Below are 22,253 nucleotides of genomic sequence, written 5' to 3'. Positions count from 1 at the left end.
GCCAATCAGTGTATTGTCTAGTGTTTAATAAAATTGAGTACAGACCCATTTTCATCCCTTCATTGGCTATAGCCTGTCAAGTTTTAAGGGGAGCGCTGTTTGGGTTTTCTAGTTTAAATATACAAATTGTGTGCGAATGCGCGCCCCCTAGGAGTCACATTTGTAATGCGCTTAAGACATACTAAAACCTATTCTCTGTAACCTCTCGCTTCTTAGGTCAATTCCATGTTTTAGGAAACTTGTTGATATTTGCTAGGCAATGGAAACGAGGTCGTGGTTATGTTCCTGAGTCTGATAGCGTCATCTTGTGGAGAAAAATCAACGTCACGGTCTAAAATTCTAAAAGTAGTTCGCAAATTAAAAACGATCACTGCATTATAGAAGAGAAATATAGGCTAATTGTGCAAAACGTATTTCAAGCAGGTCTAGTATGTATAATAAAGTGATTTAGGAATGTCTAGTATTAAGCCCCAAAGCCTCTACATAAAACCAAATAAATAAAACATTTAGTCATTTCCCAAAAGCCTCTGAATAAATATGAACCTAAAACTAACAAATAGCTACACATATTACATTATTAAATGCTTTTATGGCGTTTGAACCTATGCACACCTTTTTTTTTCTTTTTACATTTTGCCCCTTTATTCAACTTCCTTTTTATAATTTTATCGGTATATAGATACATATATTTTTTTTACATGTTTTGTCTATCTTGTCTACTGTGGACAGTAAATGTCATTGTGATTCTAATAAAATTACACTATTTTCTGTGGGTTTTAGTAAGATAATAATATTCTGTATTTTCTAAACCCCTAATAAAAAATAAATAGTTGACCGGTTTCTAATATAATGTATATAAAGGAAAGATGCACGCTTGTGGTTCGCTTATATGGCACAGCAGCGACTCTGCCCTTGTATACAGTCTCCATTTCCGCGTTATTTCCAGGTTTAAAGCGCTCCTATGGATTGGCGGAGCGCTTTTTAAGGCTTATCGACAAAGTTTTACTTGCATATTATACCATTTTAACGGTGCTCCCGGGGAAGACATATAACCACAAGCGTCGATAACTTGACTAGATTATGTTGTATCTTGTTGGAAACTGTGAATTTAGCGGATTCAGAAATTGTTAAACTGGTCCGGCTAAATTAGTTAGCAAGCTATCACTTGGTTCCGGCTGTATTTGTGCTGAATTAAACCATGGCAGATGCCAATGGCGGAGAAAGGGGAAACGAAAACGAGTCGAGGGGGGCTGCAGGTGGTGAAGGTAAGATGAGAAACAAACTTAAAACTAATTAGAGTGACTTCTGTGAACTAGCCATCCATTCCGAGCTCTTTGCACTCCGCGTGACGTCACGCTGTTCTTCGACTAACGTTAGTAGAGAAGTCTAACGTACTCTTTCTTCTAAACCTCTTCATAGATTCCACGGTGATAGTATAGGGTGATTTTTAGTTAAATTAGTTCAGTGTGTCTCCTATTTAGGCATATAATCTTTTTTGAACGTTTCGTTGCAGTTATTATGGAATTTCCTGTGACGTCATACTGGGCGAGTCTGACGTATGTCAAAAATAGTGGCGCGGATTTTGAGACTCGAATGTTGTCAGTCTCTTCGCTAATAATTTGTTTAGGGACCTTACTACGTCAAAAAATATTTTTTACCCAAATCTGTCAAAAAAACCATGGACTTTAGACCTATTGGCTCATCCTGTATAGCCAGGCTTTAAAGTCAGGACAGTGAAAATGAGCCAGTTTACTCAAAAGAATCATTCAAAATGAATTCCTTGACAAACAAAACACCCACTAGAGGACATTCACATTCAGACACTTAAATAGCATTCAGATATGAATGACATCTTGCAAAGGGCCAACAAGCCCCTAAAACAAGGCTGTTTAAAATAAAAGCATACACATTAAAGCTGTCTTTCTAAGGTATTAACAAGACGAGAGAAAACCAGAAGTGAGAATAAAAAATTCAGTAATGATAGGGTAATTTGGATACACCACAAACAAACATTCTCAAACCATAAACCAGCTAGTATCAAAACAGGAAGTTGTTCCCAATTGAGGTCAATGTTAACCACATGTATAATAACCTGTCACCCTATTATCACACATAGGAATACAAACTTTGAGCTTGTATCATTATAAAATAGTCACAATATAAACATTAAACCACTTATTTTCAGATGTCATGGATGAGGTGATCACTGAACAGGGTGCTGTTCTACTAAGAAGGTAAACTCATGCAATGCTTGTATGTTTTATGTAGGTTGTCTGTCTGTTAAATTTGCATGCATGAATTTGTGTGAATTAATGCATCTCCACAATGTTACTGTGCTTTGGTTTCACATGAAGGTATGTTATTGAACGAGTTACTGTAGAGGATCCATCCGTGCATGTGAGCCATGAGGATTTAGGGGGACGAGCTCATGAAGCAGAAGATCCTCAAATCAAAGAGGTTGTACATCAACTTTTGAAGATAGCCGATGACCTTCACAAGAATGCTGAACTTCAACAGTATGTTTTTAATTTTTTTTTTCAGCTTACTTGTCTTTAACTTGTCTTTTTATGAAAATGAAGTTTTTTGATGTTAAAAGGACACAACTAAAGTGTCTAATCTAGTTTAATCTTATTTTAATGACTACCTATAGTATTAGTTACTTTACACTCAAAACATTTTCTCTTAAAAGAGATCAGTTTTTTTGTAATAACTGTATTTTTATTTTATTCATTTATTTTTGTGCGAAATAGGGCTTTAAAAAAATATTTGTCAAAAAAAAAAAAAAACAATCCTTTCGAATGCAGCCTTATCAGTTGGTGTTAGGGGTAGGCCTGTCATGATAACAAATTTTGTTAACCGAAAGTAAAAATTTTGACCGATGAAGGGGCCGTTCACATATCACCTCTTTTTTTGTGCTCAAGTTCGTTATTTCAAATGCGGTATGCACGCTCATAATGGAAGCGTTTTTTCCAGGCGCGTCAAGTTAAAAACATCTCGGCTTTTCAGAATGATGCAAGTGCACCAGGTCATGTGACAAGAGCCAACTCAATCAACTTCCTTCAGGGTGAAATTCCCCGTTGTTTTTGAAAAATGGGGTGCACCCAAACACTGCAGGTTTTTTTTGCTTTTCTTCATAAATAAATCTTGTAGCAGAGTTACAGCAAGGGTTTTTCGCTGGTGGAAACCCATTGCTGAAATTCCCTTGTAACGGATATCGCTGCTGATGGATGCTTAGCAATGACAGACGCCTCAGGAGCACATCTGCCCGAGTTTTGGAAAGAAGAAGAAAATGACGAGCGCGTGAGTGTGTGTGTGTGTGTGTGTGTGTGTTAACTCACTGGGACACACGCAACCACACACCTACAGACATATTTAACTGAGCAAGCCAAATGAAGCGAGCAAAAAGGAGGCCCATTTCGACTAAAAAGGCAACGAAGTTACTTGCAAAATATGCTATGTGGTATTAAAATAAAGTACAGTATTTGTGCAAGTACAATGCTGTATCACTTGAGACACAACATCCACAAGCAAATGAAAGGAGCTTCCCAAAGCTGGCCACTCTAGCGAGACGTTATCTCTTTATTCCCGGTACATCTGTGCCATCGGAGAGTGTGTTTTCTACCGCGGGCAAATAATTGAAAACAATTATGGCGGCCGAAAATATTATCGAGCTCATTTTTTTTTATCGTGCAATTAATTGATTTATCGACTATCGTGACAGGCCTACTTAGGGGTATGCAATATCATTTATATATATTGATTAAATGTCTCCACAATCTGCTTTTGAAGAAATATCGTAGTATCATGCTACAGCAACTCCTGATTTCTGGACACACAAGGTTTACAAAAAACACAGTTGGTTATGTCTAAAGTGAATGTAAACAGTTAAGAGAAAAACAGATGCATGCCTGTATATTAGATGTATGGAGGTTAAAAGTGACAGCAGACTAATAGTACTAAACATTCTGGGACTTGGCAGAAATTTGGCAGTAAATTTGGTCGTTATTTACTTGCTCTCATGTTGTCCTAAACCTGTATAAAAAAAATGTTCTTGTACTGAACACAAAAGAAGATATTTTGAAGAATGTGGATAACCAAATCTTTGCTGGGCCACATTGACTTTGATAGTAGGAGCTAGGGATGGGAACCGAAAACCGGTTCTTTTTCAGAACCTGTTTTGTTCTTTGAAAAGAACCGGTGTTGTGCCCAATTTCGACCCCTTGCCGAATTATTACCCCCCTAGTATTGGTAGGTTTAGGAGTAGGTGTGGGGGAGGATTTAGGATTAGGGGCGGGGTTAGGATTAGGCAATCTGGTAGCGATTTGAACAAGGGGGGTAATAATTCGGAATGGGGGTCGTAATTGGGCACAACACCGGTGTTCTGAATATTCGGCGTTTCCCGTAAAGCAGCAGTTGTCAATTGCAGTCCTCGCGCCCCATTGCTCTGCACATTTTGAACGTTTCTCTTGCATCAGACATTTGTTCTATTCGAACATAAGTGCCCTGCAAGTGGACATCAAAGGATATTCAGCCATGATTCCAGCTCAAAGCGAACATAGCTATATGTTCCAATCAAAGTGCATTGAAGTGTGCAAGACTTGAATATTGTATTGATTTACGGAGGTATATGATTTCACAGTTGTCCATGTTTAAAGACGCTACACAGCACAAATCAGTGAATGAATGTTTCGATGTGAGGTATAAACTTCAACAGATTTCCCCTGCTCAGGGAGTAGGGAGCAATGAACAATTGGAACAGAGTTCATGCACGGAGTTCATTTCTAACGAGCTGATTATCTGAATCAGGGGCCCGTTCTTCGTACGTCGCTTATTACATCCGAGATCAAATGACACATCCAAGATGATATCATCGTGCTAATCATGATCCGGCTAATTGGGTTCTTCGAACACACCTGTTGTGTATGATTAGCATCGCTGGATTGAGTTATCTGAGATAATTGCGCATTCATGTGTTGTCTTAAAAGGGGATATGTATCGATACTCGAAACCATGATCAGCAGTGCAGCGATTGGGTGGTGGCAAGACGGCAATGTAATGACGTCATATAATTTAAAATGACACCCGACGAAAAACTTGACAAATATCTGGACTTGGAAACAGCCAAGCAAACAAAACTACATAAATGTTATAATAGATACATCAAACAGATAATAGAAACATGTTTTTATTTCATTAGAATTTTTTTCATGATTCCCAATTATTTAGATTCGCAATTTATAATAGTTGTGCAGTCTTTACATTTTTATTTCAATGTAGAAATTATCTATTCATTTCATTTTATATTTGGACAGATTTGTAACGTGACAGCATTAATGAAAGTTTCTTAAGGGTCAATATCATGTTATCTGCATCTCCTGCACTCCATCAAGCCACTCGTATAATAGCAGTCATCACTCAAAATAATGCACGACTCTATTATCTGTATAGCATGTGTGTAAGACTCTCATACAATTATGAAGTAATAATTTTATGACAAATAAATATTTCAGTGAGTAAAAGTGTCTGTGTCTATAGCAGGCTGATATGGACTACAAATCATTTTTATATTATTTTTAAATATTTTTTTCAAATGATTATTATTTTAAATTATTGTCCCTGGATCAGTACGATACTCTTGTAATAAATTAGCGGTGGTAGCAGACATATTTTGAGTATCAGTTCTGGTTGAAAGTTCTTGATCTAAACCTGTTTACATGAAATAAGCCTGTTCCCGAGCAGGTTTGAGCTTACGGACCTGTTGCTATGACAGCAGCTTTGGGATGAGCTTCGAAGAACCAAATGATCCAAGATCACGCCAAATCGTCAACATTCAAATCCAGCTAACTGAGTTAGCGATGTACGAAGAACAGGCCCCAGGTGTGTTAACAAAGAGAAACGTGCAAAATAAGCAGAACCGCTGCTTTAATTACTGAGCACATTGATCCAATGACGTGCATCCACAAACTCGTTGCGCTGTCCCATCTTTAATTGCCGAACACATTGTTTCCCACGATTGTATGTGCATTCGTGCCTTTGATAACTGCACATCGTTTTGTCTGACTGTACATCTAACGGCAGCGCGCTGCACCTGCCGCCACTAAATTGCATTATATTTGTCCCATATTGTCATTAATATACATATTGGCTTCAACTTTGACCACTAAATAAATAGACTGCTATTGTTATGCAAGTATGAGGGTTAGATTATTTAGTCTACAGGTCATTTCAAGAGTGATAAACAAAGTGATAGAAAATATTTATTTTAATGCATTTCAAATGTTTAAAAATGTGGAAACCACTCATTGCATCACACCATCTCCTGACTGCATTATTATTTGTAAAATAGGGACTTTATGGAGAGTTTGTATATACATGTTTAAGTTTAACCGTTTATTTTTCATTAATTAAGGGAAGTTAACAAGTGTCTCAGCCCTCAAGGGACTATTTGGCCAACAAGCTTATTCCTGCTTGAAAAGCAAAACGTTATTGATAGTGTAAAAAACATCAACTTTGAAACACATGCTGATTGATGGAATAGCATTACTCAACATATAGTAAAATAGTAAAAAAACATAGTTCATTTAAATGAAACCAGAAGCCGAACCAGAATTTTTTTTAAAAATACCACACCCTACTTATGAAGATCTGTACACTAATATATATTGAATTTTGACATTGCCAACCTTTAAATTAAGTAATAAACAGTATTGAGCATTGAGTAGTTGAGTATTGTTAATTTTTCCTTACCACTATTTCTTAATAATCGTTTAATGATTTTAATGGAACTGGAATCAGAACCGGAACCGTTAGGTGGAACCGGAATCGCAGTCGTAACCGGAAAATTCTAACTATTCCCAAACCCTAGTAGGAGCCACATTCTTCAAAATAACTTATGTTTTATATACTGTTTTATTTTTATTTTTGTTCATTCAATTTCTTGAATGCTACTCCTGAATATACCTACTGTACCTGAAAAATAAAACACTGTTTGTTTCATTTGTATATTATGTGTATTTGTAATGTGCATCTTGTTTCTTAATTTTTAATAACAGATAACATAATGACAAATATTGTTATCTATCCCACTTTGGCCTAAATGTCTGCCAATTACTTTATTTTATATTTTGTTACCTTGACTTGTTTTTTTTTTTTTTAAATAGGGAAAATTATTTTGGCTATACTGCTTAGACAACTTACAAAATAGCCAACATGACAAAGAACCATGATAAAATCCATATTTTCCTGAAAAAGAAAAGAAAAGTGATACGATACTTTTTGCCAAATCACCCACCCCTTACTGGTATGCATAAAAGATGCTATTATTTATTTATTTATTTATTTTTTCTCTTTTTAGCTGAATTGTGTAGAAAAATTCTACATAACTGGATCTGGATAAAGCTATTGTTAAAGGGCTTCATGCTCATTGTGTACAGTATTTGTTCAATCATTGTTATTTATCTCTCAAATGCGTAAATAAGAACATTAAGACAAGGTTTAAAAAGCTACAGTGTGAAATCTCAAAACCTGTCAACCCAGGGTAGGTTACTAAACTAGGATGCATTATGAACAGTATACAATACAGAACAATATAAATATTATTTGTCGCAACCAAATTTTAGCAAAATGATTAGGAATTGATCATTTCCATTTTTAAAACAGGAAGTGGTCCATATGGGTGGTGTTTTGTTTAAGATGGTATGGTTGAAGAGGTTGGGAAGCCCACATACTGTAACATACAACTTTTTTCCCCTCACAGTCTCATCAGCACTGTGCAAGCAAACTGTGCTCAGGACGTCTTCATGACTGTGGCCAGGAGCATCTTTGAGGATGGCATTAACTGGGGACGTGTTGTGGCACTGTTTCACCTCGCTTATAGGCTCATTTACCAGGTGAAACTCTTTATTTTGCCCTTTAAAAAACATTTTAGTGTTCTTTAATCATTTGTTCATCTTTGAATTATTTTAAGTGAAAATGTGAAAATACTACCTCACCATTTGTTTTTCAACCAAAGTGCCGATCTATTGCATGAATAATTGAGAAAAGGAAATTGAAAACTCCATCAATGCAAATGCATGATTGTTGATGGATCAGATTTATTAATGGATGCTTATTCTTTTGGATAATGCAGATGTATAAAAATGATCTTTTATTCTTTTAGGCTCTGACTCAGAACCACTTTGACATTATCAAGAGGATCATTAGCTGGGTTTTACAGTTTATGAAGGAAAACATTTCTGCCTGGATCAGACAGCAAGGAGGATGGGTAAGTTGCTGTTTTTGTTTGTGCATCTGGCCACCCATGTGGAGCCACACAGGTCGAGCCAGAGAAAGTGCACCCACTTGGGCCAGGAAGCCATGCTGTCTAGGAATATCCAGACACAAAAACCCAGACAGCATGGCATGAAACTACATACCAGAGATCTGATCTGTCTTTATAAATTGCATATTAAGAATGCAAACTTTTGCTTTTCACATCATGTAAGAGTTGATGTTGTCATACTTCAGTAAGATGCGATTTGCATGTGTGCTGCAGAGCCTCCACCAGGACAGTTCCTGGGGCCACTCAAGTTTAATAGCACACATATGATCATAAAGGAAGCAGAATGTGGGGTGCTGGGTTTCGACTTCAAACACTCAAGCATCATGGAGCATACTGTGGCCCTGAGAACTGAAATACAGTGAGCATATGACAGTATTTACAGTATGCTACGCAGCATGAGTCTGAAGAATGCAAACCCAGACAGGGAGGAGAAGGGACTCTTGTAGGTTTGACACTCATTTTGGTGATTTGAAAAAGTTAAGGCACCTGCTGTGTACAGTATTTTACTGAAGTGGAATGTGCCACCGGTCATGTATAACCGTTAGGCAGTTGTGGCCTAATGGTTAGAGAGTTGGACCCAGTAACCCAGAGGTCATGGGTTCTATTGTCAATACCGGAAGGAATTGTTGGTGGGGGGAGTTATTAAACAGCAATTTTTTCTACCCTCAACACCCACAACTGAGGTGCCCTTGAGCAAGTCACTCAACCCCCAATTGTTCCCTGAGTGTCCCAGCAAAAATGGATGCCCACTGCTCTTGGTGTGTTTACAGTGTAATTGAGCATAATTAATTTAATAACTCACACTTGTACCACACTTGGCTTCACGTCACTTCATCTTATGGTTCAAACATTGATTGTAATACATTACCTACTAAATTATTGACATTATATTTGGATTGTATAGACCGAAGTGTTACGTTTTACGCTGTGACTGTCATTTATATGTGTGATTTACTCCAGGCATTGATGCACATCAGCAAATATTAATTAGGCTTGTCACTACACCAAATTGTTATAAATTTAACAAAACTTTATAAGGAATGAATATCTACAAACTACATCTCTTATAATAAACATCTATATACACTCATATATATATATATATATGTGTGGATGTATAATTTTAGATAATTCATATATTTCATATAATTTCATATAACACCATTCATATAATTTTTAAACATATCATCAGAAAGTCATATATTGAGTATATATGGTACATTTAACATTACCAACACACATCCAGTACACTTACGTAAAGAAATATACTGTATTCTACATAGCAAATCCCATTGATTCAAGATTACAATTAATGCCATTATTATAGTTCATTTAAACAAACAACAGAGAGCCATTCGTATATTCATATTTTTTTTTTAAGTTAACACTTAACCCCTGTATACATGCAGTTCATTCAGCTTTCTCAATGACGTAAGATGCTGCTGTAATGAACATGACATCTGAAGACTATACTTCACAAATGATTAGTGATGACTAATGAGCTGGTCCTTTTTAGTGAACCAAAACACTCATGAGTCAAGGCAGTTACAGAATTAATCCGATTAATTTACTGAACCATTAATAGTAGCTTTCGCCATATAGAAAGATTTGTATAATCTCTAAAAGGTCTAACAAAAGACTTTAAAAAGCAACTTGATTTGTATATATCTTTTCTATTGAATAGTGAAATGATAATTGACCGCTAAGAGCAGTGAATTCAACACGAATTACATATCATTTTTCTGGGTACTTATTTCTTCTGAAAAGTATCAAAGCCATTATTCAGTGAAAAGCTTCCCCTCCAGCACTGCTCTCTAATAATATCATTAGCATTTGAGCAATTCAAACAGTGTTTTCCCATAGTTGAATTTTGACAGCACTGGTTCCATTCATTTGTGTAGTTATGGAAAACGTCCAATTACTGTAAAAAAATCCCTCATTTGTTTTCAATGGAGAAAGTCTGAGATTATGATTATTGATAATAGATTATTGGATGGATGTCATTCAAAGTCTTGAAAATGTGTTCATATGCAGGGTGTATCTAATGTTTTCTCTGCCTTGTGTTGCAGGAGGGCATTTTCCGCACCGTGTCAAGATGGCGTACTGTGTCTTTCATCGCTGCCATGGCATTCATTGTAGCTGCTGTTTATTGGAGAAGAACACGCTAAGATAAAAGTGAAAGACACCATCAAGTTTCATAATTCTCACAAATGTGATCTCAAAACTCATAAGTGGTGCAATCAGGTGGACCAATCACAGGTCATACAGACCAATCATGCTTCATGCCTTACTATGTTTAAAGACTTAAACATGAAAAAAAGCCACTGCAGAAGATACTGTAGCCTTTTATCTAGAATTTCTATTTTTTTAAACAATCCCTGTCAGATGTTGTGTCTATCGTTTTCAGTACAGTTGAGTCAATGAACATATTTCACCTTGATTTATTTATATAAGGGATTTTTAAGACCGCACTTTTTCACCACCAATGCCTTTTACTCTGTAAATGTTTTTTCTGGCTCAGGTATAAACATTTTTTAATGTGCCACAGTACATACCAGCCCTACCTCGAATCTGCTAAATATCTGAGACTAACAGTTTACAGTTTATTACATCAGGAATACAGGGACAGTGCTGAAAAATATTAAGTCTTTTTTTTTTTTTTAGTTCAACTTCAACAAAGGTTTAAAATGCAGTTTTAGTGGTGTAAATGATTTATAGGCTTAGCATGCTATTGGTGAAATACAGGGAATGTGGACAATAATTATTGCACACCTCTAAATAAATTTGACAATGAATTACTGAGAGATGTCTGTGTTTATTCTTTCATATACATTGATGTGTATGTTCCTGGCTAAAAAACACATTTTCTGTTTTTTTTTTTTTTTTCCTCTTTGCCCAAAGCCATTTGTTTTTTGGACACGTACCATGGTAATTCTGTGGATTTCTGTAAGGATCCTTTAGTACACATTTAAAAATAAAGGTTTTCATTGGCATCAATGGGTCCATTGAGGCTCTTTTTTTTCTATTACACAAAAGTTTATTTACAGTGGAAAATGTTTCAGATTATTAAGATATTTTTCAGACAAACAAATATGAATGGTTCTTTGGGGAACCCAATATAATATCTCTTTGGAATCTTTATTTTTTTTAAGAGTATAGTATGTTATCTTTGTGCTGAGATACCATGTTTTCATCACTGAATTATAGTACTTCCACCGTACTCCTACATGACATTTAAAAATGGTCTTGTTTGACCTGTTCACAATGTTCTCAACAGTAACAGTCAGTGATCGGTATAGGGCCCTTATTGTTTTATTATTTCCTGTTGTAATTGGAAGCATTCATATTCATTCTAAATCATCTCAGCGATGGGAACCACAGGTCTGTCATCTCTCAAACCACTAGAAAGAGGATCCATGTGTCAGACTGAGGGATGCAGTTAACCATTTCCACCAGACTCTAGTTCTCCTCTTGTTCTCTCCAACCAGAGCTCCGTTAAAGCATATGGGCTGCTGATGGGTGACTTGAATAAACTGTATGTTACAAAACTTAATAAAAAATTGTGTAAATATACAGTGCCCCGAAAAGACATTTAAACCAATTAATTTGTTAGGATTTAATTTACATAAAAACAATGTAAAATGGCATCTGCAAATACATTTAGTGCATTTCAGATTCTCCTGTCTCATGACATTAGCTCAACATCTAAATCACAGCTTTTATGTTTAATAATTGGACACTAAAATGATGAATTGTTAAATTCACTGTTGGTATCACTAACTTGGTATTTCGTTCACTGAACATCCAGATGGATGAATAATGTTAAAGCAGTGTTATTCGAGGATTATTGATGTACTATCACTGATTTTTTTTTGTATTATCATTGATTTTATCATTGATTTAAAATCATTGATTTTATTTATCTTTTCCGTTTTAACTATATTTTTAATTAAAGTATTAGTAATTGTATTTAGCATTTTTTATAACAATAAAATCTGAAATAAATAAAAATGAATCTAAATGCAAGTTTTTATATCAGTTAATTTTTATTTCAAGTAGTGAGAATTATTTTTTTATTTATTTTGATGAATTCAAGTTTTATTAACTAATTTATCATAGACAAAAATAAGGCAGAATATAAAAACATAAAATCTATTTTTATTTTCATGCCTTTTTTGCCTTTTGCATGTATAGCCAATTTTTGTGTGACATTACCTTGAAATCAGTCAAAATCATCAAAACTTGGGGCATGTATACAAAATAATAAACAGAATAATTTCCTTTATTATATTGTTTATTCTGCTGCTTATTGTTCATTGTAACGCTACTACAGTACACATTCCTTTGCTTTTTAGGATTTATGTCAGTACTTCCTAGAATCCACGATAGTAGCTTTGAACCTATCGACGCCATGGACATTAACAGCAGCCGGCCCGCGTCTGTGTTAGCTCAGCTGTTAGAAGACTACAGACTGGATCTCCAGCTGGACAATAACCAAAGGTTTCAGAACTCAGATTTCACGTTTTGAACCTTTGCCAGCTATAAACCTTGTATGATCAGCTGCAGCTTTTCAGGAGCTAGATGCAGTAAACTGCTGTATACAAAGACTCCCCTTAGTTTTAAACTGATGGAATATGTATATGTTGAGAATAAAACAAATGTCATTATACCACGTGCTGGTTGTATATTTCATTAGATGCTAATAATTCAGTATGCAATATAACACAGCATGGTTACTGAGGCAATTAATTGTGGTCTCAACCTGACAGTCTTCGTCAGAGTCCAAGTAAAATACACCAGCTTTTATTATATGAGTGTGCACATGATTTTAAACTTATTTGCTTATTTATTTACCTATTTTTACTTCTTTTTACTGGCCATTTATTTAGTGTGGAAGCCTGCATCTTCCTAAAATAAAAGCAATGTACATTTTGCCTAAAATTATGCAATGCACATTTCTGTGTTCATTTGTCTGGTGTCAGTGCACGTAATGAATTAGAAGAGTCCCTCTTGAGCGTGTCTGTCTGGTTTATCATGATATTCATAAGTATTATTTCATGTAGATGCAGTTTTTTTTTTTGTAATGTCAATATATTCTAGCCTTTTTCTTAATTAAATGCATTCAGTGCTGGAAGCTTCATAATGGCATATTCATTTTGAAATTAGTAATAACGTCAACAGTCCATGAGCAGAATAAAGATTCTTGAAAAGGCTTTGTCTAGCTTTTTAGTTAAGCCTAGCTTGCTTTAATTGAAGAAGAAAATGGTTCTTGTTTGTGCAAGTTGCTTTCATGATGCTAGGATGTTGTGTGCGGTTGCCAGGGCTTTGTTATGTGGTTACTAAGTATCTATAAGTATTGTTATGTGGTTTGCTAGGGTGTTCTGAGTGGTTGCTATAGGTGGTAGTTTACTCCTTATGGCATTCTGATCTCTGTACTTGGTTCTTTTACACTAATAACGGGTCCTATAAATATTCAGATTATAGCCTGACCATATGAGTCCACTCCAGCGCACGATAATGCAGTTTATTATAAGCACACGCTGCAGTTGTGATTGTGTCACTTTAAATGTACAATGGCTTCTGATTGGATGTCAATGTTCTTCTCAACGGAGAAGTCATTTCAAACCAAGCTGATTATTTTGTTAGTCAACACAGCTATTTGGTGTGATGAACCTGAAAACGTTGCCAAATTTGGTGGGAAAATCTACCTAACGTACTATCCCTGTATTCCTATTTAATTGACTGGATATTCCCACTAAAAAAATATTGAATAACGGTATGTGGTATCTTCACTTTACTGGATTTTGTTTGGTCCATCATCCATGTGGCAAATTTGCTTGTTGCTTAGTGCTTGGATACGTTTTTGACTTGTAAAAAGCTTTCACGTCCTCTCTTGAAATCCGTACTTAGGCTACAATAAACTATGACAGCTCTTGTCACCTCGTAATAGACAGTACAGTACACTATACTACAAATTAAACCCTTTAAATATACTATAGACCTTATGCGTCAGAAAATCAAAGTGCTCAGCCATCTTTCGAATTTTGTCTTTGAACTTCTGTTTTTACTGTAGCTCTATTGAATTACTGTTGAAGAGTAATTAGCGGGTGAACTTGAAGTGGATTTACTTATTGTAGAGTTAACGAATGTTATCATGTGCATAATGTCCAAAGCGTATGTCATAACAAATGTCAGTAGAGTGGGAAAATTTAATTTAAAAAAATCACAACTACGCTGTGGAAACAGAATCAGTGTTGGAGTCAAATACTCTCCTTTACATTCATATTTACACTTACATTTAGTAGACACTTCTATCCAAAGCACATTAGAAAACATGAACAAAGCAATTCATCAAACAGCCAACAATCCTAGTACATAATGACAGATTTATTATATATCAGACATAGAGAAATTAATCACTCCCTACAGACATTACAGACTGTCATGAGCACAATCAGTAGTCTAATGGTCGGTGTCTTACATTCACACAGGCCTCATAAAGGAGAGATATTTCCTTGAGGAAACTGTCATGACTTGTTATGGTCAGGTCTCAGTGAAGGGAACTACTTTAAGAAGTAACCTTTTTATTGTTTGGGTGAAACTCTAGTCATTGGCAAAGGTTATACTTAGGAATGACTCAGTGTAAGGCCCCTGTTGAGAGCGACCTCTGTAGTTGTCACTGTCCTTATGGAGCTGGACTCCCATGGACTAGCATTCCGCCATCTCTGACGCAAAGGAAAGCCCACTGGGAAAAGCAATGGGGAGAGTGTGGAACCCCAGCTGTGGATCTCCGCAGTGCAGGGAACCCATCTAGACAAATCACATGACTTGGACGTAGCAGGACCTTCTGTGTTGTTGTTAGAAATGGAACAATTGGGGTGTGTGGCTTTCTCACCACCCACACAGAGCTGTGCAGGTACACATTGCTGTTGGGGGCCGACCTCATTTGTAGTGCTACAAATGGCTTGCTGTGCAATGCATCATCTTTTAAACTTATTTAGCAACAAGCCAGCTCTCCTCAACCTCAAGTTAACCTGGCTGCTATTGAGGATTATTTCAAATCCAACAATAAACAAATGAGTCAGTGCAAGTGAGTAGACCAACTTCAGAGTGTTTTATGACAAATTTTATTGACTTAATGGGGTCATATGATGAATTTTAATTTTTTTCTTTCTCTTTGGAGTGTTACAAGCTCTTGGTGCGTAAAGAAGATCTGTAAAGTTGCAAAGACTGAAGTCTCAGTCACAAAGTCACTTTTATGGACTTTTAAATTAAATGTTTCCTCCTGGTGGAATGACCTCCCCAACTCAATCTGAGACGCTGAGTCCTAAGCCATCTTCAAGAATCGGATTAAAACCCATCTCTTCCATCTTTATTTGACCCTCTAACTTTAGCACTCAGTGTGCTATTTGATAGCAATCTTTCCTTAGAAAGCCGCGTTTCTAGCATTTGTAAAACTGCATTTTCCATCTCAAAAATAAATTTTAATTATGGCCTATGCTCTCAATGTAAAATGCAGAAATGTTAATTCATGCATTTATGACCTCAAGGTTAGATTATTGTAATGCTTTACTGGGTGGTTATTCTGCAAGGTTGGTAAACAAACTCCAGTGCATTTCATCGTAAACATTATGTTGATCCTGAATAAAATATCTGAATTATTATTTTTTTCTTATCTTAATCAGTTAGCGTATATAAACCTTTACAGACAGGCTATGTGACCATATCTCTCTGCCAGGCGATCTAAAAATTCACCAGACAGCCGTTGCAGGGTTCTTCGCTAGATGGCGCTGTGTAATCGCTGCACTTTGGCTGTTTTGTTGCTCCATAAGATTTTTGAACCTGATTGACGCTTTACAAAGAAGAGTCAAATAAACTATATATACTGAATGAAAAGGCATTCTTAATAATAATAATAATAATACAAAAAAATAATAATTTTAATTCAAACGTCTTCTTTCATTGTCAATTAAGATTTTAAAAGCACACATAGGTTATGTGTTTACTCATTAAAATGATTGGTTGATATGTTGCCTGCAGGTTATATCAAAACCTAGGAATACACAAAACCTAGGAAATCAAATGAGAAATGAATGAATGGTGCATTTGTCCTGCTGAGTCACAAAGAATTTCCATCATCTCATCATTTGTGTGATATATAGCCTATTCATTGTTACAAGTATTAAGTGATGTCACATGAAAACTGAAAAACTGAACTGATGAGAACTGAAAGCTTGGCTTTGTTTCGTTTGTCAAAAATCTGCAGAGGAAGTGTTATAACTCTGAATGCTGACCTATGCTGTCATTCAGTTTGCTCCAAAAAAAAAGAATTCTGGTGCCTCTGCACCCCAAACAAAAACACAATAATGATTATAGAGGAAATCTGTCATTCAAACACCAGGTCATTCACTGGCCAGTCTCTGTTGTCTGATAACCACATTTATGGTTAACTATAACTGCGCAAGAAAATAATTAAATAAAAAAATAATGTATAATTTATTATGTAATGCAGACCCAGTTGATCAAAGGTCATTGTCTGGATGTATTTTGTAATGCTTCCACATTGCCTCTTAATGAACTATGAACAAACAGGGAATGTTGAATCAAGACAAAAGTATTGTATAGGATATGATTACCCTTAAAGAAAGGCTAAAAAACATTGTATTTTTGTGTCTCCCATTCACAAATGTGCAGCTTTGCGCACTGGAGTATTTTGATCAACGTGGGGAGATCCCCTGTTAAGTAAACAAGGATAATCACATGTAGTGTTTACTTTCGGGTTGATGTTGATGCACATAAGAGTAAAATACATATTGCAGTTCACACAGTTTGACCTCCTTCATTTCAGATGCCCCTTTTATTAAAGTGAAAGCTAACCTAGAATGTAACAGTTCTAAGTGTCAACAAATCAGTGTATTATTTCAATAATATTTTGTATATGTGTTGCCATTGCAAGTTAAACTCCCCCTAATGATACCAGTGTATATGTAAAATACACTCGGTATCACTCTTTTTTCAATTAAATAGTTTTAAATGTTTGAGTAATGAATTTATGTAATGAATATCTTTGTCTAGACAAGATAAAATACTGTATATGAAAGTCCAACTCCCTAACCATTAGGCCACGATTGTCCAATGGTGATGATAATTTTATATTTGTGTCATATATGTCCCATGACAGTTTCAGTATCATAAAAAGCAGTTCTATTTTTGAGGCCACTACATCTGCACACATTTTCTGTTTATGTGTTGCCCTCCTGTGGAAACCTCAAAGCTTTGTTTCAAGTTAAATATGCAGAACAGACTTATCAACAAGACTGGTTCATTCAGCCTTTTATATCTCTATCCTCAGTTTCCTTAGTAATCCAGAGGATGTTTTGCAATTAATTCCAGTGTTAGATTTCACACTTGAGTTCTTTATAGACATAGGGTTGGCCGAGGTGGTTTTGTTTATGCTGGGGAAGCAAAGGCTTGATAAAACCTCTGAAGTATTTGTATGTTGGTGCTGCATGCAGGTAGTCACTATACGCTTTGAAGCCCTCAAAGTTTGTTTTGACTAGGTGTCTCTTGTTCCATGTTTTGCCAACATGACTGTATCCCCTTTGTTGGCGTTACTTTAATTAAAGCCAGATGAAATCCTCCGCTTTCGTTCTGTACAAAGGTCTGGGTCTTTAAAGCTATAAAGATCAGGAAGCTTTGGGTTGTTGTTTTTTTTTTTTTTTTTTTTTTTTTCAAATAACGGTTACACTAAAAAAAATTAGGAATATGTTTTACAAGAAAATACTATTTTAGTCTTTATACTTAAAATTTTCATATTTAAATCGATAGTTCATGCAAAAAATGTAATTCTGTCATCATGTGGTCAATCTCAAGTTGTTCCAAATCTGTTTGACTTTCTTTCTTCTGTTGAACATGAAGATATTTTTCAAAGAATGTTGGTAACCAAACAGCTCTTGGTCCACACTGACTTCAATAGTATGGAAAACAAAACTATGAGATTCGATGGGGACCAGAAACTGTTTGATTACCTACAGTCTTCAAAATACGTTTGCGCTCTACAGAAGAAATAAACTCTTACCGGTTTAGAACAACTTGAGGGTGAGTAAATGATGGCAGATTTTTCATTTTTGCATGAACTGTTCCATTTTAATTTGTTATTTGTTATTTCTTTGTAATTATTAAAGAAATTAACTAGCAGTTTCTCAGTGAAAATAGTTTTTACACCATTTTCAGTGTGGTACTTTGTGGAAGAAATCTTTGGCTGTAAGGAATCATGACAGTTTTTATCTTAGAAGAACTTTTTAAGTTTCCATAAAACACTTTTTAAATCAGTTTAAACTCCCTGAAATCAATGTGACATTGTGAAGAACATATTATGTTACATTTTTGACTCTCTAACAAAACATATCCAATAAATTCTTGAAAAATGGGTCCAAACGAAAGGCACTGCTTAGGTCCAATGAAGAACCTGTATATTCCCAGACAGTTCTAGTTCCCTTGGGAAAGGTGGGAATCTGGAGGTTTCATGGAGTTTCAGGGCTTCCCTTCAGTGCTAGAAGATGCGGAATAGAAAGTGACTGGCAGGTTCCCTCCTCCCCCCTCGACATGCTGGCAAGCCAGCCCCATGATTACAGGGTAAGAGTCGGAGTCATTTCCCCTCTGCTAAAGCCCCAGCATACTTCTCTAAACATGGTGGAAGTGCAAGGGGGTTAGGACGTTGTTCGCAGCTGTTTGAAGTGCCTTGTCTTTATTGGCAAACATCTGGAGTATCCCAAACAGACAACTTACAGCTGGCCCTACAAAAAGGGCACAAGGCACAAACACATCTAAATACAACTCTCAGACAGACTGCCTCAGGCATCAGAGTCTCTGTACTCTCCTTCTGCAGCAACATGCAAAAATAAACCGCATGTGCTGATATTTACATGTGCAGAAAAATGCACTGATACGGATTACACATTATTTATTTTTATAATTATACAGTTTAAATGGAAAGCTAACTGTTTTATATTTTATTTAGTACTGTGAGTTCTCTTTTGAAAAGCTTCTGTTTATGTATGTGTGAAAGCAGGTGTGTGTTGGTATAACAGTGATTGTGGAGTCTACGGATTCGCTGTCAGTGGAGGTCGGAGCAGATGCATTCATGTGGTTGCTTGTGGCTCCGCAGGTGTGAGAATTTGAATTCATCTGATTTGCTTCATGACTTATTTGCTTCTCACAGACCATACTCCAGCTGCTTGTTTCACTGTAGCCATTCTATGTTAGTTCATACATTTGGTAGAACAGAAATGTTTTGCAGTGAAGCATATGTTTCATCATTTATCTATCTATATATGAGGGGCGTCCAAACTCAGTCCTGGAGGGCTGGTGTCCTGAAGGGTTTAGCTCCATCTTGCCTTAACGCACTTGCCTGGAAGTTTTTAGTATGCAAATATGATCTTTAATCTTGTTCAGGTGTGTTTAATTGGTGTTGAAGCTAAATTATGTTGGACAGTGGCCCTCCAAGAGCAGGATTTAAAATGTATTTCTTTCTTTATTTTTTTGGAAGTAAATTAATACTTTTATTAAAGACCTAATATGACAAAAGATTTCTTTGAATGCTGCTTATACTTTTATTCAACAAAGATGCATTAAACTAAACAAAAGTGACTGTAAAGGAATTCTAATGCTGCAAAGAATTTCTTTTTCAAACAAATGCTGTTGGTTTGAACGTTCTATTCATCAAAACATCACTGAAAAAAAAAAAGATGTGTCACGGCTTGCACAAAAATATGAAGAAGCTGTTTTCAACATTGATGTAAGAAATGTTTCTTGAGCACCAGATCATTGTGTTAAAATGAGTTCTGAATTATCTTGTCGGGTAACGGCTGCTGAAAATTCAAGAATAAATTGCATTATTAAAATAGAAAACCGTTATTTTAAATAGTAATGATATTTCACAAAATTACACTTTTTACTAAATATTTAATCATAAGCTAAAATCATATATTCACATAGACTGAACATAAGGAACTTTCAAAAACCTTTAAAAAAATCTTACAGGGCTCAAACATTTGAATGGGAGTGTATTCGTCTGTGATTGATTGTATTGTTAGACATGTATTGCCTGAGGTCATGTAATGTGTTATTTGTAACATAAGTGGTTTTGACCTGCCCTTGAAGAGCTCTACATATGTCACAGCCTCTCTGTTCCCACAGAAGGACGGGCCGTACGCATGACCACAGACAATGCCAAGCAGCCAAAGTGACTCGTTCCACCTTCCTCCTCTGCTTCCTTCTCCTCCCTTCAGCTTGAAGCCACCACCTGGCTCCCAGAGCATCAGCAAGTGAATTACTCTCAATATACTTTCTGTTAGCGAACACATTGCTGTGAGCTGTCTTGTGAAGTCTTTGTGCTCTTGAGTTCTTGATAGGCCTGTTATGATATGAAGACAGTACTGGGCCAAACAACTGAATAGAGAAGACTTGAGAGGTGGATGGATGTTTATTTGGTAGACAGACAATTAAACAGTTAGGCGGTGAAGAGAAACTATTTTTAGGAGGGCCTTTACAACCCTCATACATGGCAGACTAAGTTTATTGGAGCAAAAAGTTGTCATTCTTCTGGGCAATGATAGGGCTCCATTTAGCCCCAGCTCATGGCCAGGAATACATGTGTATTAAGTGACCACACCTGTCTCACTTCGCCTGTCCTGCTTTAAAGTGATAGGTTTATTTGAATATACTGAGTGCTGAGTGTGTATTGTAAAATAGGGATCAATGGCATGGCGTCTAATTTATTCAAAAGCACATTACAAATTACAGTGACTTCAATTAATCTCCTCTATTATGATCATGATTTTAGTTTCTGAATTAAAAGTCATTTTGCTATTTTTGGAGGAACATAAATTGAAAACGATTACCTGTTCTTGTATCATAATTACAAACATAAATAAATAAATAAATTGATTGAAGGAGTAAGATTTTTTCCACTAAATCAGTCAAGCAGTGCAACCAACACACAAGAAAAAATAAATAAATAAATTTAAATAAATAAAAAAATTTGCATGATAAAATATATAATAGTCTGACATTTTATAACAAGGCAGGGTTAGTTCAGGTATAAAATGTCATGTGATGCCATGTCCCAAAAACATAATGGTATTATAAATTACTATTTATTTTATTTTATTTTATTCTTTAAATAATAACTAATATGTATACACATGTTTTCGGGGTGCAAGGAAAGTATATTATTATTATTATTATTATTATTTATATATTTTTCATAATAATTTTTTTTTCATTTAAACCTGTCTTGAATATGTCATAAATTATTTTATAAACTATAAGAAACTAATCTGAATTCCTCCCTGAATTTAGGATGTTTTTTTCTTTTTTCTCTCTCTCTCTCACTTTTCCCCCCTTATCTGTGGAATATGAATGTAAGTATCTTGTGCTCAAAATAAATAAATAAATAAAAAGTACATCCAGGTTTTCAGATAAAAGACAATTGAGTTGATGTTGGGGTAAGTGTGCATTGTCATTTGTCATTCATGTCTCCTTTTGTTATCCTACACTTACGTGCCAGTACAACATGGAAATGCATAACTCTCTTTGCATAAAATGTCAGTTTGTGGATTGTACTAAAAAAAGACAATAGCACTGGCATTTGATCTATAAAGAAAAAGCCAATCATGGTGTCACAAAGGCCAGTCCGACATATCTGCTCATTAGTCAGCACACAGAAAAAGGAAGGGCCTATATTGCTTTAAAAGGGGTCCCCTTTCATGTGATCACATGCCGGGAAGGGCTGCAGTGGAGTCCTCCTCTGAACCTTTGGAAACGTTCACAGAAGTTGAAAGAGAGGTTTCCACTCCCATGGCTTTGTGGATGGCAAAACCACCCAATCTGTAAACTGGACCTTGTAAAGAGTGTCTTGGCAGTGCTGTCC

At 35.7% G+C, this 22,253-nt stretch overlaps 1 protein-coding gene across 1 annotated transcript; it reads left to right on the top strand.

Moving 5' to 3' along the window:
* Positions 1 to 917: 917 nt before the first annotated feature.
* LOC113051791 (apoptosis regulator BAX-like) lies at positions 918 to 11,124 on the top strand. Its single transcript, XM_026215862.1, has 6 exons — positions 918 to 1,265; positions 2,186 to 2,234; positions 2,355 to 2,516; positions 7,757 to 7,889; positions 8,159 to 8,263; positions 10,390 to 11,124. Exons 1-6 carry the CDS (start codon positions 1,199 to 1,201, stop codon positions 10,486 to 10,488), a joined length of 615 nt encoding a protein of 204 aa, XP_026071647.1. The 5' UTR covers positions 918 to 1,198; the 3' UTR covers positions 10,489 to 11,124.
* The last annotated feature ends 11,129 nt before the right edge of the window (positions 11,125 to 22,253 follow it).

The sequence above is a fragment of the Carassius auratus genome, chromosome 32, assembly GCF_003368295.1.
Source record: "Carassius auratus strain Wakin chromosome 32, ASM336829v1, whole genome shotgun sequence".
Classification (NCBI taxonomy): Eukaryota; Metazoa; Chordata; class Actinopteri; order Cypriniformes; family Cyprinidae; genus Carassius; species Carassius auratus.
The sequence above is the reverse complement of the archived record's forward strand: the minus strand, read 5'-3'. Positions and strand labels throughout refer to the sequence as shown.

What these genes read in the sequence shown, in the direction of transcription:
- LOC113051791 (XM_026215862.1), top strand. Translation starts at nt 1,199, where the DNA reads ATGGCAGATGCCAATGGCGGAGAAAGGGGAAACGAAAACGAGTCGAGG. An exon ending in GGTGCTGTTCTACTAAGAAG is followed by an intron (nt 2,235 to 2,354) that starts GTAAACTCATGC and finishes TTTCACATGAAG; the next exon opens with GTATGTTATTGAACGAGTTA. An exon ending in AAGAATGCTGAACTTCAACA is followed by an intron (nt 2,517 to 7,756) that starts GTATGTTTTTAA and finishes TTCCCCTCACAG; the next exon opens with TCTCATCAGCACTGTGCAAG.